We start from the raw sequence: 13,578 nt of genomic DNA, 5'->3' as shown, positions 1-13,578 counted from the left end.
GCCCTCCAGTTTCGTCTTATGTTTCGTGCTGTGAAGGGTGGGGAGAAACTCGCCTACGACCTCCTATGTTTGGTGTGTGTGTGAGAGAGAGAGCTGATAAAGAGGGCAGATAAAAAAGAGGGGGCGCCGTGGTGTTGCCTTTCTAAAAATTTCACGGATCAGTAGAAGCAGCAAAAAACCCGAGTAAAAAGGTGGCGGATTTAAGCTAAGACGGACGGAAGCTTACTTTGCATAAAAACAGGGTTGCGGCAGGTTGGTGAAAATCTTGCTTTGTCCTTAGGTAAAGGGACCCCTGACCATTAGGTCCAGTTGCGGACGACTCTGGGGTTGCGGCACTCATCTTGCTTTACTGGCCGAGGGAGCCGGCGTAGTTTCCAGGTCATGTGGCCAGCATGACAAAGCCGCTTCTGGCGAACCAGAGCAGCGGTACCTATTTATCTACTTGCACTTTGGTGTGCTTTCCAACTGCTAGGTTGGCAGGAACTGGGACCGAGCAACGGGAGCTCACCCAGTCATTGCGGGGATTCGAACCGCCAACCTTCTGATCGGCAAGCCCTAGGCTCTGTGGTTTAACCCACAGCGCCACCCACTTTCTCCTTACCGTGTTCCTTAAAAGCAGCTGTGCATCACTCTGTTCCTGTGGCTCTCAGGTAGGGAAGCTGTGATGCTTCAGATGTTTCTTGGGCTCCTGGCAGTAATGACAGGAGCTGGGAATCCCAGCAAACCAGTTCCGACGGCTCTGCAAAACAAGCTGCCCCAGGAGGATATTTGCCTGCCGCATCTCTTTCCGATGTACAGTGCTGCCCTGGTCTCCCTCTGGTCAGCCTCTGCTGGGGATGAGGCAGTTCTGTTCCAGTTTGTTGTTGAATGTACAGGCAACTCCCTGCTCACATGTGTTCTGTTTGCCGAGCACCCGGAAGTGGTACCCAGAAATGAGGAGCACCTGGTCCACCAGCCACCCCCCCCCCCGCTGTCCCTCCGGCTCATGTGAGGGCTTGGTTGACCAGCTCAGCTTCCCCGTGCATCAGTAGGCCTTTGCTGAACAGCCTCAACAAGCGTCTGGCTCGCAAGGAGATCCTCCCAAGAGCCCAGAGGGCGTCCTCTTTGGGCGATGGAGAGGATCTCCGGACAAGCTGGGGCTAACTTGGCAACGGCTGCTGTGCTACCCCGCATGTCAGCTGTTAAGCGGGGAGGCTAAGCAGCTCAACAAAGCTCTGCTGATCCTCCGGCTCACAAGCAGGCCCTCCCCAGGATGGGGTGGGTCTTCTCCCGTGTCAGGACAACTCTCCAGGGTGCTCCCCATTTTCCGCAATTTCGCTGACGCATGCGGGAGCCGGGAACGTAACCCCCACGTAAACGGGGAGTCTGCCTGTGATCAAATCCTTTAGAATGACAAACCCGCAAATGAGGCTTCGGGTACCAAGAGCACGCCCTTGAACGGGACCCTGTTGGGACTACAAATCCCATTATGCCTGATGAATGGCTTTGCTGGCCAGCCGGGGAAGATGTTGGGAGTCCATCGACATCTAGAGGCCCATAGGCTCCCCATTCCTCTTCTAAATGGCACAAAGGAATGGCACCAAAGTCAAAAGGAGAGGGGGGAGAAACCAAACAACCAAACAAAAAAAAACCCACCGCCTTAAAACATTTAATACTTTTTTATTTCAAGGATACAAGGTTTTTTGTGGTTTTTTTATTCCAAAACAGAAGGGGAGAAATAAACCCATGAACAAGAACAAAATAAGATGTGTTTCCCTTGCCCACCCCCACATAAAATTGTCCAGAGTAAGTAAAGAGAGAGAGAGACTTGCGCCACTCCAACGGAACAAGTGCCAGGAATTATGCCCTGGCGTGACAATGCTACAGATTAAAAAGCCAGTATTTACAAAGCCCCTTCCCCAATTTTTTTTTTGTTTTTTTGTTTCGCTTGTTCTTCCTGTGGTCCTGGTAAATATTTGGGGTGAGGAAGAAGGGAGGGGGGAGAGAGAGAGAAAGAACAGAAGTCTGGGTTGCAAAATAGCCTCACACACATCACACAATTGGGTCTGGGAACCCCCAAATAGTTTCTTAGTGAATTTAGGGAAGACACGGACTACCAAACTTTTCACTCCAGCCAGACGATACCTTGGGAGTCACGCATGAAATATCTTACTATATGAATGCGTCGAGGGGTGGATATTACAACAATATTTAAACGGGATATTGAAGTTAGGGCGGTGAAGGTGGGGTGGGGTGGGGTGGGGAACTGAAGAAGTCTTGTAGGAGAGGCGGTCGCGGGCGAAACCCAGCCCTCTCCAACCCCAACACTCGCTGGGCAAGGAAGAGAAATTGACTACGAATAAGTTGGCTGGGATATACCTATATAAATAGAAATGTGCGCGAGAAATGTCGGGGGGAAGGAAAGAGAGAACGGACCGAGACGAAAGGCTATTTCTGAGAGGGTGGGCGGAAGGTCAGGAAGCCCAACTCCACCCCACCCCAATCCATAGTTGCAGGCTGGATCTGTCCAACACCGTGCCGTGGTCCTCTGCCAACTGCCCCCAGGATCCTTGGGGTGCAACGGTCCTGGGTGCTTCCTGGTAGCCCCAGCTGTGCCAGAGAGTTGGGCCCAGCCCCCCTTTTAAATCCCAGCAGAGCCCTCCCTCCACCCCCCCACAAAAAAATCATTTGCAATGTTGTTTTGGTACACTGTGAAAAACAAGAGGTGGCGGCTAGGATCGCTGCCAGGCCGTGACAGTAAGTCTTGCCAGGGCCCCCTGGCAAAATCAAGGCGGTTCCCAAGAGAGAGAGAGAGAGTCCTTTTGCGCACTTAAACCCGGAGCTTCTCCCCCCGCCCCCCCCCCGGTGGAAAGCCAGAGCAATGGCCTCCTGTCCACCTGCCCGAAATGCCAGGGGTGGGTGTGGGTGTGAAATCCAGAGAGCCCTTTGAGCGGTTGCGATTGGAAAGAGGAGGGGGATAGCTGCCTCTGCCGACCCCCAGCTAAGAAACAAAGGATTGGGGGGGGGAGGAGCAGGTTGCAAAATTGTAAACGCGCCCCACCCCACCCCCAAAGCTGTGTTTAGTCCCACTGCCCCGCAGTGGGACATTAGGAAGCCAGGGAAGGGCGGTGGCGAAGGGAATTAACAGAAGGGCATTTGGAGAGCTGGGGAAAGTGGAGACAACTATTGCTTTTCGCTGCAGCCTCAATACTGAACTGAGGGGGGGGGACACGGGAGTTCTGGGACCGAGGCCACACGTCCTCTCTGCTTGGTCTAAGCTGTTGCTGGACGGGGATGCCAAGTGGGACGTTATATACTTGGGAGGGGAGTGTAGGAAGACAATCGCGACGGAGGTCTTGTTTGGGGGCTGAGTGTGCCTGCCCCTTCCCCTGTAACTAGAAGTATAGGGGTGGGGGAGTGCCTGCACCCACCCACCCACCCAAAGGAGGCTCAGGCAACACCCCTGCACCCTTCACAAGGCCGTGGTCCGATGCCACACCCCGCACAACAAAACAAAAAATGAACTGCAGCAGCGTTGTCTGGCCTCCAGATATATTTTGGAGAATGGGGCTTTCGCTACCAAACTGCAGATTTATCTGCTACTTATTGGGAGGGAAGGGTTGTTTTTTTTGAACGGTATATAGACAAAATCTCCCCGCCTGTAGAAAGCTTGTGCGTCAGGGAGGGGGGGAAAGGCAAGCACCTGGGCCTCTGCCCCAGTGTGCCCTTTTGTAAAGATTCCCCGCTTCCCATATCTCCCCTCTAAGTGAAGCCTCCTGGGCTTCTCTGCATCCTCTTCCACGCTGTTTCCGACGTGGGTGGTTCTCAGGACAGGCCTTTTGGCTTAGCCAAGGCGACGGCTCAGTTTTGGGATCGTGGACTCGCAGGAACACAAACCCCGGCACTATAAACGATAACTGGGGGGGGGCTTTTGAGGCGGTGGGCTGGCGTTTGTGCCTCACCTTCTCCAATTCTGACTCCCCCCGAGGGAATAGTCAGAATTGCACCTTGCATGCAGGGGTAGCTAAACAGGAGTTTAGTTTCTGGACCCCTGACTCATCACTGCTGGCCTGATGGGAGGCAGAGACCAGCAACATCCGCAAGGCACCCCCCTTGCCTTACAGTCCGGACACTGAGGCAGTGCAACTAAGGAGGCTCATTAGAAAACAGCTTTTTGGCCGGAGCCGCAATGGGCAAGAGGACTACTGAAAACCATCCTAGAGGGAATCGATGGAGTCTGGAAGCCAGAGGACTATAAAAAGGAGAGGCATATTTTGGAGACGTCGGCTTAGAATAAAGGGACGGGTCTGGAGGAGTGCAAATCGCTCCCCTCCTCTCTTTCCGAACTGGAACCCAGCGTTCGAGAGGAAGCTGGGGACAAGGCACATAGAGAGGGGACAGAAAGCGCACGGAGGGTCGTGCGCTTGCTTTCGGTGAAGGTCCTACAACTGGGTCTGAGGCAAGAGGAAGCCAGCGGCCTGATCCGTTGCGGCGGTAAGGCGAGGTTGTTTTTTTTTTTTGCAGAAGGCCTGCTGGCTTCCCCCCGGAGGCTGTCCCCACACTTTTTGAAAGCGAGCCAGCCTGGTCCCTTAAAAACACGTTGCCAGGGGGAACGGTGACCTCCTCCCCAGCACCGAACGTGGGGGGGGGGGGGAACTGGTGCAATGTCAGGGAATCGGAGAACAGAGAGGGCAACGCTCAGCTGGCCAGCTGTGGCCAAGTTATTTGGGGAGGTGGAGAGAGGGGGGGGGGAAGGGGTATGCCTCTGGGACTCGCACACTCTTATCAGAAAACCATGAAAGTGGGGGAACGTGCCTTTAAACCGACACCATCCAATGTTAGTGCACAGCTTACGTGCCCAATTTTTGCTCCAAACCAAGCCGGGGGGTGGGGGTAGGGGAGAAGAGACACCCTGAGATGACTTTAAAAGGGGTTTTAAATTTTGAAAGGGATCCGTGTTTTTGTTTCTAACGGTGCAAGTGCCCCCGGGTACGAGGAGAAAAGCAGGTCACCTCTGGTAGTGTTTAACACGAGTCGGGCCCACGGCAAAAGGTTGGGGGGCGGGCAAGCGACTTCTCATCTTGTTGAGCTGTTTTGTGCTTCTAACACACACACACACACACACAAACACACACGCACACAACCTGCCGCAGAGGGCTGTTCTCCAGGCCAGCCTGGCGACTTCTGCAATTGCGCAAGGAAGACGACTCGGACAATCGCAGCTCCCCCTACAATCCACACCCCACACACCTCCCGTCTGTGGGCAGTGTGTGCTTTGCTCGGGGTGGGAAGACAAAAACACCGCAACCAAGGTTAAGGAGAGCCCAGATTGCAAACCAAAACGGGAAGGCCAGCAGTGTACAAAGCACAGGGCCCCCATTTGGTCCAGGCCCAAGAATGGGCAGGTGGGCAGAGGAGAGAGAGAGAGAGAGAGAGAGAGGAGACAAGGGGGTCAGTTTGTGCATTGCCCCACTCAAACAGCTTGGCTCCCACCACCTCCACCAGGCCAGGCTAGTGACAGGAGCACTGTTACCCCCCAAAAAAACATAAAACTCACGTTCCTGCTTGCTGGACGTGGGATTAGTGTTGGGTATATACCACATGGAATGTAAGTTCGAGGGGTGGGGGAAGGAGAAATGTGCCCTCGGCCTCTCTCTTTTTCGCCCCCCCCTCTCGGTGTGCAAAGGTGGACGGGAGGCTGAGGAGATAAGGGGTGGGGGGGGAGGGAGGAAGAGGAAGAACGGAAGCGGTCGGCTTGAGAGCGGGGTCGTGTGTGTGTGTGTGTGTGTGTCGCCTTTCACTGAGGTAGCGGGACCAAAACTTCCACGTAGTTGAGGGGGAAGAACCCCGACTGGCCGTTGATCATGCCCTCGTACCAGTTCTCGTCGATCTGGTTGGTCAGGGTGATGATGTCGCCTTCCTTGAAGCCCAGCTCGCCGTCGTTCTCCGGCTCGAAGTCGTACAGCGCCTTGCAACACGGCTGGTCCAAAGGAGCAGCTGGAAGAATTCAAAGGGGAGCTTTGTCAGTTAGGGCGGGGGGGGGGGGGCGCCGCGTCTCTGCTTGACCACCGCCCAACCCACCACGCACGGTAAGCGCCACCATCTCCTCCTTTCCCTAAACCGGGAGATCCCGCTGCTCCCGAAGTCGAGATCCAAGATTCAACCTGCGCTTCTCCTACAAAGCTAAGCTAGTTACAGGTGGGTAGCCGTGCTGGTCTGCCATAGTCGAAACAAAATAGAAAATTCTTTCCAGTAGCACCTTAAGAGACCAACTGAGTTTGTTCTTGGTATGAGCTTTCGTGTGCATGCACGCTTCTTCAGATACACTGAAACAGAAGTCACCAGATCCTTAAATACAGTGAGGGAGTGGGGAGGGGTATTACTCAGAAGGGTGGTGGGAATGGGTGATCAGCTGATAGGTGTGGAAAACCTGTTGACGATTCTTAACGACTGCAATTAGTCTTGCAGGGAAAGGCAAGGGGTGAGATGGCTAAAGATAGCTTTGTCATGTAGAATCCAATGTCTTTGTTCAGACCAGGTTTCTCCATGGTTTTAAGTTTGGTGATTAGTTGCAATTCAGCAACTTCTCTTTCCAGTCTATTTCTGAAATTCCTTTGTATTAAGACAGCTACTTTGAGATCTTGTATAGAATGTCCTGGGAGATTGAAGTGTTCTCCTACTGGTTTCTCTGTCTTGTGATTCCTGATGTCAGATTTATGTCCATTTATTTTTCACCTGTATCTGAAGAAGTGTGCATGCACATGAAAGCTCATACCAAGAACAAACTCAGTTGGTCTCTAAGGTGCTACTGGAAAGAAAGCGAAGCTAGTTCCCGGAAACTAAGTGTTTGCCTAAGTGTTAAAAAAATTAAAACAAAACCATCCTCACGGCCCTTTAGGCAATTTGCGGGTAAAAGGAGCCAACGGTAGCTGGCGCTGGAGGGGGGTGGGGGCGGGAATGCCGACGGAGAGCTGAGGCACAGGAAGGCAACACAGTTTGGCGCAGCTGTGAACAGGACCGTAGGGAGTGAGCCAGGGCACTGGGTCCATCGAGCTCACCAGGAGAGGCAGCTGCTCTCTCAAGAGTTTCAGGCAGGAGTCTTTCCCCAGCTCCGCGTGGAGCTGGTGGTGGTGGTGGTGGTTTCAAACAAGGCTCTATCCGTGGAGTTACAGCCCTTCTCCATAACTTCTGGGGAGACGCTGGGTTCAAAAACACTGGGGAGGCCAGCACCAGGCACCCCCAAACTCGGCTCTCCAGCTGTTTGGGGACTACAACTCCCATCATCCTTGACCGTTGGGGTCCTGTTAGCTGGGGATGATGGGAGTTGTATTCCCAAAACATCTGGAGGGCTGAGTTTGGCCGTGCCTGATCTAGAGCAATGGTGTCCAAACTTGGCCTTTCAGCTGTTTTGGGACTACAACTCCCATCATCCTTGACCGTTGGGGTCCTGTTAGCTAGGGATGATGGGAGTTGTATTCCCAAAACATCCGGAGGACCAGGTTTGGGGGCGCCCGGCCTGCACCCTAGATTTTGACCGTCGTTAAAAAGTAACCCTGGCTCTATCCGAACCAGGGTTTGCTAACTGTTCCAGAATGAGGCAGGGACTTGGGGACAGAGGACTCTGCCTTCCACCAGGGTTTCCTAAAGTTCGGTCTTCAGCTGTTATTGGACTACAACTCCCATCACCCCTAGCTAGCGGGACCAGTGGTCAGGGATGATGGGAAATGTAGTTTAAAAAAAAAACAGCAGGAGACCCAACTTTGGGAAACACTGAGCTTGAATAATGGCCCTTCTGACTCGCCTACTCTGGCTGGCAGCGGTTCCTCCAGGGTTTCATAGTCCTCCCCATCGAACATGCTACCTGATCCCTTTAGTTTGAAGTTCTGGGGAAGAAGCTTGGGGGGGGGGGGTTGCATGCAGGAAAAGCAAGCTGGTGCCCTCAGACATAGGCTAGCTTTCTGAGAGGTCAGGGGGAACTTCCCTGTTTTCTTTCATGTAGACCATGAGGACTACGGACTTGAGTTTCCAAAACGAGCTCTGCAACTGGCACAGAAATCATTGCATGCGGAGAGTGACTTGCGAAGACTCAGAAAGTGCACAGCCCCAATTAAGAGAGCATGTTTCAGAGGCGGGGAATCGTATTAGCCTCGGGACAGGAACGCCAGCAACAGATTAGGCAGAGGATGGAGGAAGGAAGCAGGAAGGAAGGAAGGAAGGAAGGAAGGAAGGAAGGAAGGAAGGAAGGAAGGAAGGGGAACAGGCCGTGCAAGGGATGTGGGGGGGGGGGAGGAGAGGAGAGGAGAGGAGAGGAGAGGAGAGGAGAGGAGAGGAATGAAAGCAGGGGAGGGAACTCACAAAAAATCCTGCTGGGGGTCCGCGATGGTTTTTCGGATCGGAAAGAGGAGGAAGCTGCTCCCAGAAACAAAAAAAACACAGACATGCTTACAAAACCCATGAAACGTTTGATGCAAAACACCCAAAAATGGGAGGCGCGGGAAACAAATTGGGGGGAGGGTGTGTGTGCGCGCAGGGTGGTGGAAGGTCTGTTAGCGAGGAGGAGCTTGGGTCAGCAATGGGCAGCCATGGAAGCGAGAGGTTAGGGGTCGTGCGGCCTCCTTTTGCTATCCCCGCCCCCAGCTCAGGACAGGATGCGGAGAGAGAGAGATAGATGCTGTGGGAACCCTTGCGGGGAGCCTTGGATGCACGCATCCTGATACATGCCCAGAGTTGCCGCAGGGGGGGGGCAGGTCACCTTTCTCTCCTCCGCCTCTCATTGTTCCAGGTCACCCAGGGCTGTCCCGAAGGGGAAGCTCTCCCCGGTCACGGGAACCAAGCACTTTTTGCGTCCATTTTAAAACCAGGGCAACATTCAGGCGTCGGCCCTTTTTGAACCCTGCTGCGATCCGTGGCGCAGTTCGCCTCCGCCACCAAATTTGGCTTTCGCGGTGCGTTTCGCAGCTTTTCTACTTTCCCACGTTGTCTGCTCTCTTTTTATCTGGGGGACACACAACCCCCGGTTTAGCAGCTCCGGGGATGCGTTTACTTTTCGTTTGCCTCTACTTTTGATTATACATTTTTTTAAAAAATTAGGAAAAACAGCAATACGGCAGAAGAAGAAGAACAGCTTAGTTTGGTTTAAGCCATCAAAATAATCCTGTGCAAACCACACACACATAACCCCCGAAAATTCAGAATGTTACAAGCTGCTGCGCTGAAATATAAAGTATATACTGTACTTTTCCGTGTATAAGACTAGGTTTGTTTTTTTTTTTTTACTTAAAATAAGGTTAAAAATCTGGGGGCGTCTTGTACACAGATAGTGCATATGGCCATTTTCAAATGTGGGGTCCCCAAAAGTAGGGGGCGTCTTATACGCAGAAAAATAACTTTAGAAAACTTTTTTTTAAAAAAACCCTGTCCCCAGTGATGATCTTTAATTAATTTATTTATTGTCCCCTGCCCCCAGTGATGATCTTTAACCTCCCAAGGCCTAAAAGGTCATTAAAAAAAAAAACCACGTGTAAGAAAATGAACTTGTAGGTGTGAACTAGAAATTGTTCGAAGTTCAACCCACAAGGTTGAACCTAGTTCACACACCATCCAGCAGTTCTGGGAACTGTTCGTTAGGTGCAAGTAAGGAGGTTTTTCCGAACCGATTCCGCAGACGACTCTGGGGTTGCGGAGCTCATCTCGCTTTATTGGCCGAGGGAGCCGGCGTCCAGCTTCCGGGTCATGTGGCCAGCAGGACTAGGCCACTTCTGGCGAGCCAGAGCAGCGCACGTAAATGCCATTTACCTTCCCGCCGGAGTGGTACCTATTTATCTACTTGCACTCTGATGTGTTTTCGGACTGCTAGTTTGGCAGGAGCAGGGATCGAGCAACGGGAGCTCACCCAGTCATTGTGGGGATTCGAACCACCAACCTTCTGACCAGCAAGCCCTAGGCTCTGTGGTTTAGTCCACAGCGCCACCCGCATCTCCCAGGGGTCCTTTACCTTTTTTTAAATCACCCCCAGCTAGCCTGGCCAATGGTCAGGGAGGACGGGAGTTCTAGTTAAGCAACATCGGCGGGTTCAGGCTCTTGGTCCCTGATCACCACTTCAAGGCTTAGCACAGGAGTGGGAAACCTTTGGCCCTCCAGATATTTCTGCGTTTCAACTCCCAGAAGCCCCAGCAAACATGTAGGGAGTATAGGAGTTGCAGTTAAAAAGGGGGTCTCGTGTAGCAGAAGAAGAAGAAGAAGAAGAAGAAGAGTTTGGATTTGATATCCCGCTTTTCACTACCCTAAGGAGTCTCAAAGCGGCTAACATTCTCCTTTCCTCCCCGACAACAAATACTCTGTGAGGTGAGTGGGGCTGAGAGACTTCAGAGAAGTGTGACTAGCCCAAGGTCACCCAGCAGCTGCATGTGGAGGAGCGGAGACACGAACCCGGTTCACCAGATTACGAGACTACCGCTCTTAACCACTACACCACACTGGAGTCTCCCGTCCAACGCATTTGGGGTCCCCCTTGAAGCCACCTTCCCCCTCGCCTCTTGGGATTGCCTCAAGCCGCTACCCTCCCAAGCAGCTCAAGCTCAGGTAGGGCCTACTTTGGCCCCGTCCTTACCTGAGACTTTGGGGGCGGGGTTGCAGGAAAAGCCTCCGTTGGATTGGTCGCTCTCTCCAAACTCGTAGGACTCCCTCGGTTTCGGCTTGTATTCCCGCTTGGGGCGCGAGGAAGTGTCCCTCACTCTGGGGCGCAGGAGGAAGAAGAAGATTTGCCGTGAGGAGCGAGATGGAAGCGAGTTCGAAATACAATATCCCGTTGGAAAAGTGGGAGTGGGTGACGCCCAAGGGATTAGGGACTGCACGCCGGGTTGTGCATTCTGCAGCAAAACGAGTGATTTGTGTGTGTGTTTTTATGCGGGGAGTGGGGGGGGAACCACACACATTACTGTTTACCTGCGTTTGAGTTTGTCTGCGAGCTCGTCGAGGATCTGCACCGCTTGCCTGTGATAATCCAGCTGGGCGTCCACAAGCGCTGACAGCTGGCTGACTTGCTCAATCTGCAGTAAAACGGAAGAAGAGGCTGGTTGTTGTTGGGTTTTTTGTTTTTTGTTTTTAAAAAAGAGAGCTTGGCTTTTGGCAGAGGCGCCCACGACTGGATCAGCGTTTGACCTAGCGTATTTTTCGCTCCAAAGGGCGCACCGGACCATAGGGCGCACCTCGTTTTTAGAGGAGGAAACAAGGGAAAAAAATATTTTTCTGGTTTTCCTCCTCTAAAAGCCCTGGGTTTTTTTTGAGGATCAGCTAAATGTTTTGCAGCTTTTTTTGCAAAGGGAAAAGACCTTTTTTTGAGGATCAGCTAAAAGTTTTGCAGCCTTTTTTGGCAAAGGGAAAATCCCTGGTTTTTTTGAGGATCAGCTAAAAGTTTTGCAGCTTTTTTTGCAAAGGGAAAAGCCCTGGGTTTTTTGAGGATCAGCTAAAAGTTTTGCAGCTTTTTTGCAAAGGGAAAAGCCCTGGTTTTTTTGAGGATCAGCTAAAAGTTTTGCAGCTTTTTTTGCAAAGGGGGAAAAGCAAAGAGGAAAAGCCCCGTTTTTATGGGGTTCAACTCACATTTCTGCAGCTTCTAAAGAAAGGGAGCCTTTTCTACAGTTTCCAGACAGATAATCTAATCAGCCAGTCACATGTAGCTGGGGAAACAAACAACCTCCCTCTGCAGCACATTCAACAAAGAAGGGCAGGGCTGAAAGGGAGCCGGAACTCTTATCTCTATCCCGATCTCTTGCTGATCAGCTGCTCAGCGGGGTCCTTTCAACACCCCCTTTTCTCTTTGTAAAATAAAAAACATGATCCTCTTTTGGCCCCTGGGAAATACAGCTCCAGGGACCACCATTCGCTCCGTAAGACGCACGGATATTTCCCCTTACTTTTTAGGAGGGAAAAGGTGCGTCTTATGGAGCGAAAAATATGGCAACTCGCAGAGAAGAGGGGCGTGGGTTCCGGGGAGCCTGGGTCCAAGCCATACTCACGTCTGTCTCCAGGAGGTTGTGCATGCTCGTCTCCGCCACTTCCTTGGACTCCTCGAACTTCTCCAGCGCTTGCCGCAGCTCCTCGTCCGGGATCTTCCCCTGCCGCTTCTTTTTGTAGTCAAAGTCTAAGCGCCGGCCTTCCAGCTTCTTCAGATGGTGCTGCAGAGAGGAGATGTCGAGCGGGTGGGTGGGGGAGTGAATTCCTCCCCGTAAAAGCACAAATAACAGCAAGTTTTTCGGGTCCTGAACCTTGCCCCAGTCGGGAAGCACATTAGCAATCTTGCAGGACGTGTGCAAGCCGTGAATAAAGACTCCCTTCCGGAAGGGGTGTCCAGTCCAGTGCCGAGCAAACTGGCCAAGAGACTAGGGGCCGGATTCAGTGTGCTAGCAGCAACCAATGCAAAGACTCCCAATAGCACAACACATTTCACCTGTGTCCAGGACCGGTGCTAGGGCTTCTTGTGCCCTAGGTGAACCACCTTCTGGTGCCCCCCCTCCACCCAAGCCTGCTTTAGCGGGAGGTGGGGGTGGTGTAGGGGGCAAGCAGCACCTCTCCGCTACAGCGGAGAAGCTGCTGCTAGCCCGTCCCGCCCAAGCCTGGCCAGCGCCCCCTCCATTTTGGAGCCCTAGGCAATTGCCTAGTTCGCCTAAGTGGACGCACCGGCCCTGCCTGCGCCCCCCATGCCTCTCCCAAATCCCGGAGGGTTGGGAGAACTCCCAGCAAAGGGGAGGAGAGGCGAAATTGCTCCGTCAGGCAAGCAGGAACACTGGTCTTAAAAGATCCTACACTGGCTCCCAGGATGTTTCCGAGCACAATTGCTGGTGCTGACCTTTAAAGCCCTAAATGGCTTCGGCCCTGTAGACCTGAAGGAGCGTCTCCAACCCCCATCGTCCAGCCCAGACACTGAGGTCCTCATCCGAGGGCCTTCTGGCGGTTCCCTCCCTGCGAGAAGTGAGGTTACAGAGAACCAGGCACAGGGCCTTCTCGGTGGTGGCGCCCTCCCATCAGATGTCAAGGAAATAAACAACTATCTGACTTTTAGAAGACATCGGAAGGCAGCCCTGGATCGGGAAGGTTTGATGTCTGTGTGCTCTTTTATATTCAGTTGGAGTGGCTGGAGCAACCCAGTCAGATGGGCGGGGGTGCTAGCGATAAATTATTATGATAACTATTTTGCCGACAGAACAATCGTATCAGCGCAAAGGGTGAGTTCCACCCTCGGACTTGAGACCCAAGGTTCAAAATCCCCATTTGGGTACGAAACGACTCATTGCCTCTCAATCTATCCAACCTCATGGGCTTGGCTTGTGAGGATAAACAGGGCAGGGCATGGGGGGGAATTGAAGAGCACCCAGCATTTCCTTATTTACAAAAAGTGTTTCTGCACTGCCCCATCACAGAATCGTAGACCCGTAGAGCTGGAAGGGACCCTCAGAGGTCTTCTAGACCGACCCCCCTGCAATGCGGTGATCGTAAGTATCAGGGTGCAACTACAGAACATTAAAAACTATTAAAAGCAACAGAAAGAATCCTAACTAGTGATTGAATACAGGTATGTAGCTGTGTTGTCCAGTAGCACCTTAG

The 13,578-nt window shown here is 52.6% G+C and overlaps 1 protein-coding gene across 2 annotated transcripts in view; it reads right to left on the bottom strand.

Annotated features, from left to right (window-relative positions):
- Positions 1-5,736: 5,736 nt before the first annotated feature.
- The window catches only part of SH3GL1 (SH3 domain containing GRB2 like 1, endophilin A2), a 38,545-nt gene continuing 30,703 nt past the window's right edge, over positions 5,737-13,578 (bottom strand). The window contains exons 6-10 of one of the 2 annotated variants that reach the window (XM_033136552.1): positions 11,994-12,152; positions 10,924-11,027; positions 10,589-10,713; positions 8,335-8,388; positions 5,737-5,976 (exon numbers count right to left, since the gene is read on the bottom strand). In XM_033136552.1, the coding sequence (XP_032992443.1) occupies positions 5,777-5,976; positions 8,335-8,388; positions 10,589-10,713; positions 10,924-11,027; positions 11,994-12,152 (642 nt within the window). In that variant the 3' untranslated portion in view covers positions 5,737-5,776. The remainder of the gene's footprint in view (positions 5,977-8,334; positions 8,389-10,588; positions 10,714-10,923; positions 11,028-11,993; positions 12,153-13,578) is intronic. The other variant, XM_033136553.1, reaches the window with a different exon arrangement.

This window comes from Lacerta agilis, chromosome 18, assembly GCF_009819535.1.
Source record: "Lacerta agilis isolate rLacAgi1 chromosome 18, rLacAgi1.pri, whole genome shotgun sequence".
NCBI lineage: Eukaryota > Metazoa > Chordata > Lepidosauria > Squamata > Lacertidae > Lacerta > Lacerta agilis.
The sequence above is the reverse complement of the archived record's forward strand: the minus strand, read 5'-3'. Positions and strand labels throughout refer to the sequence as shown.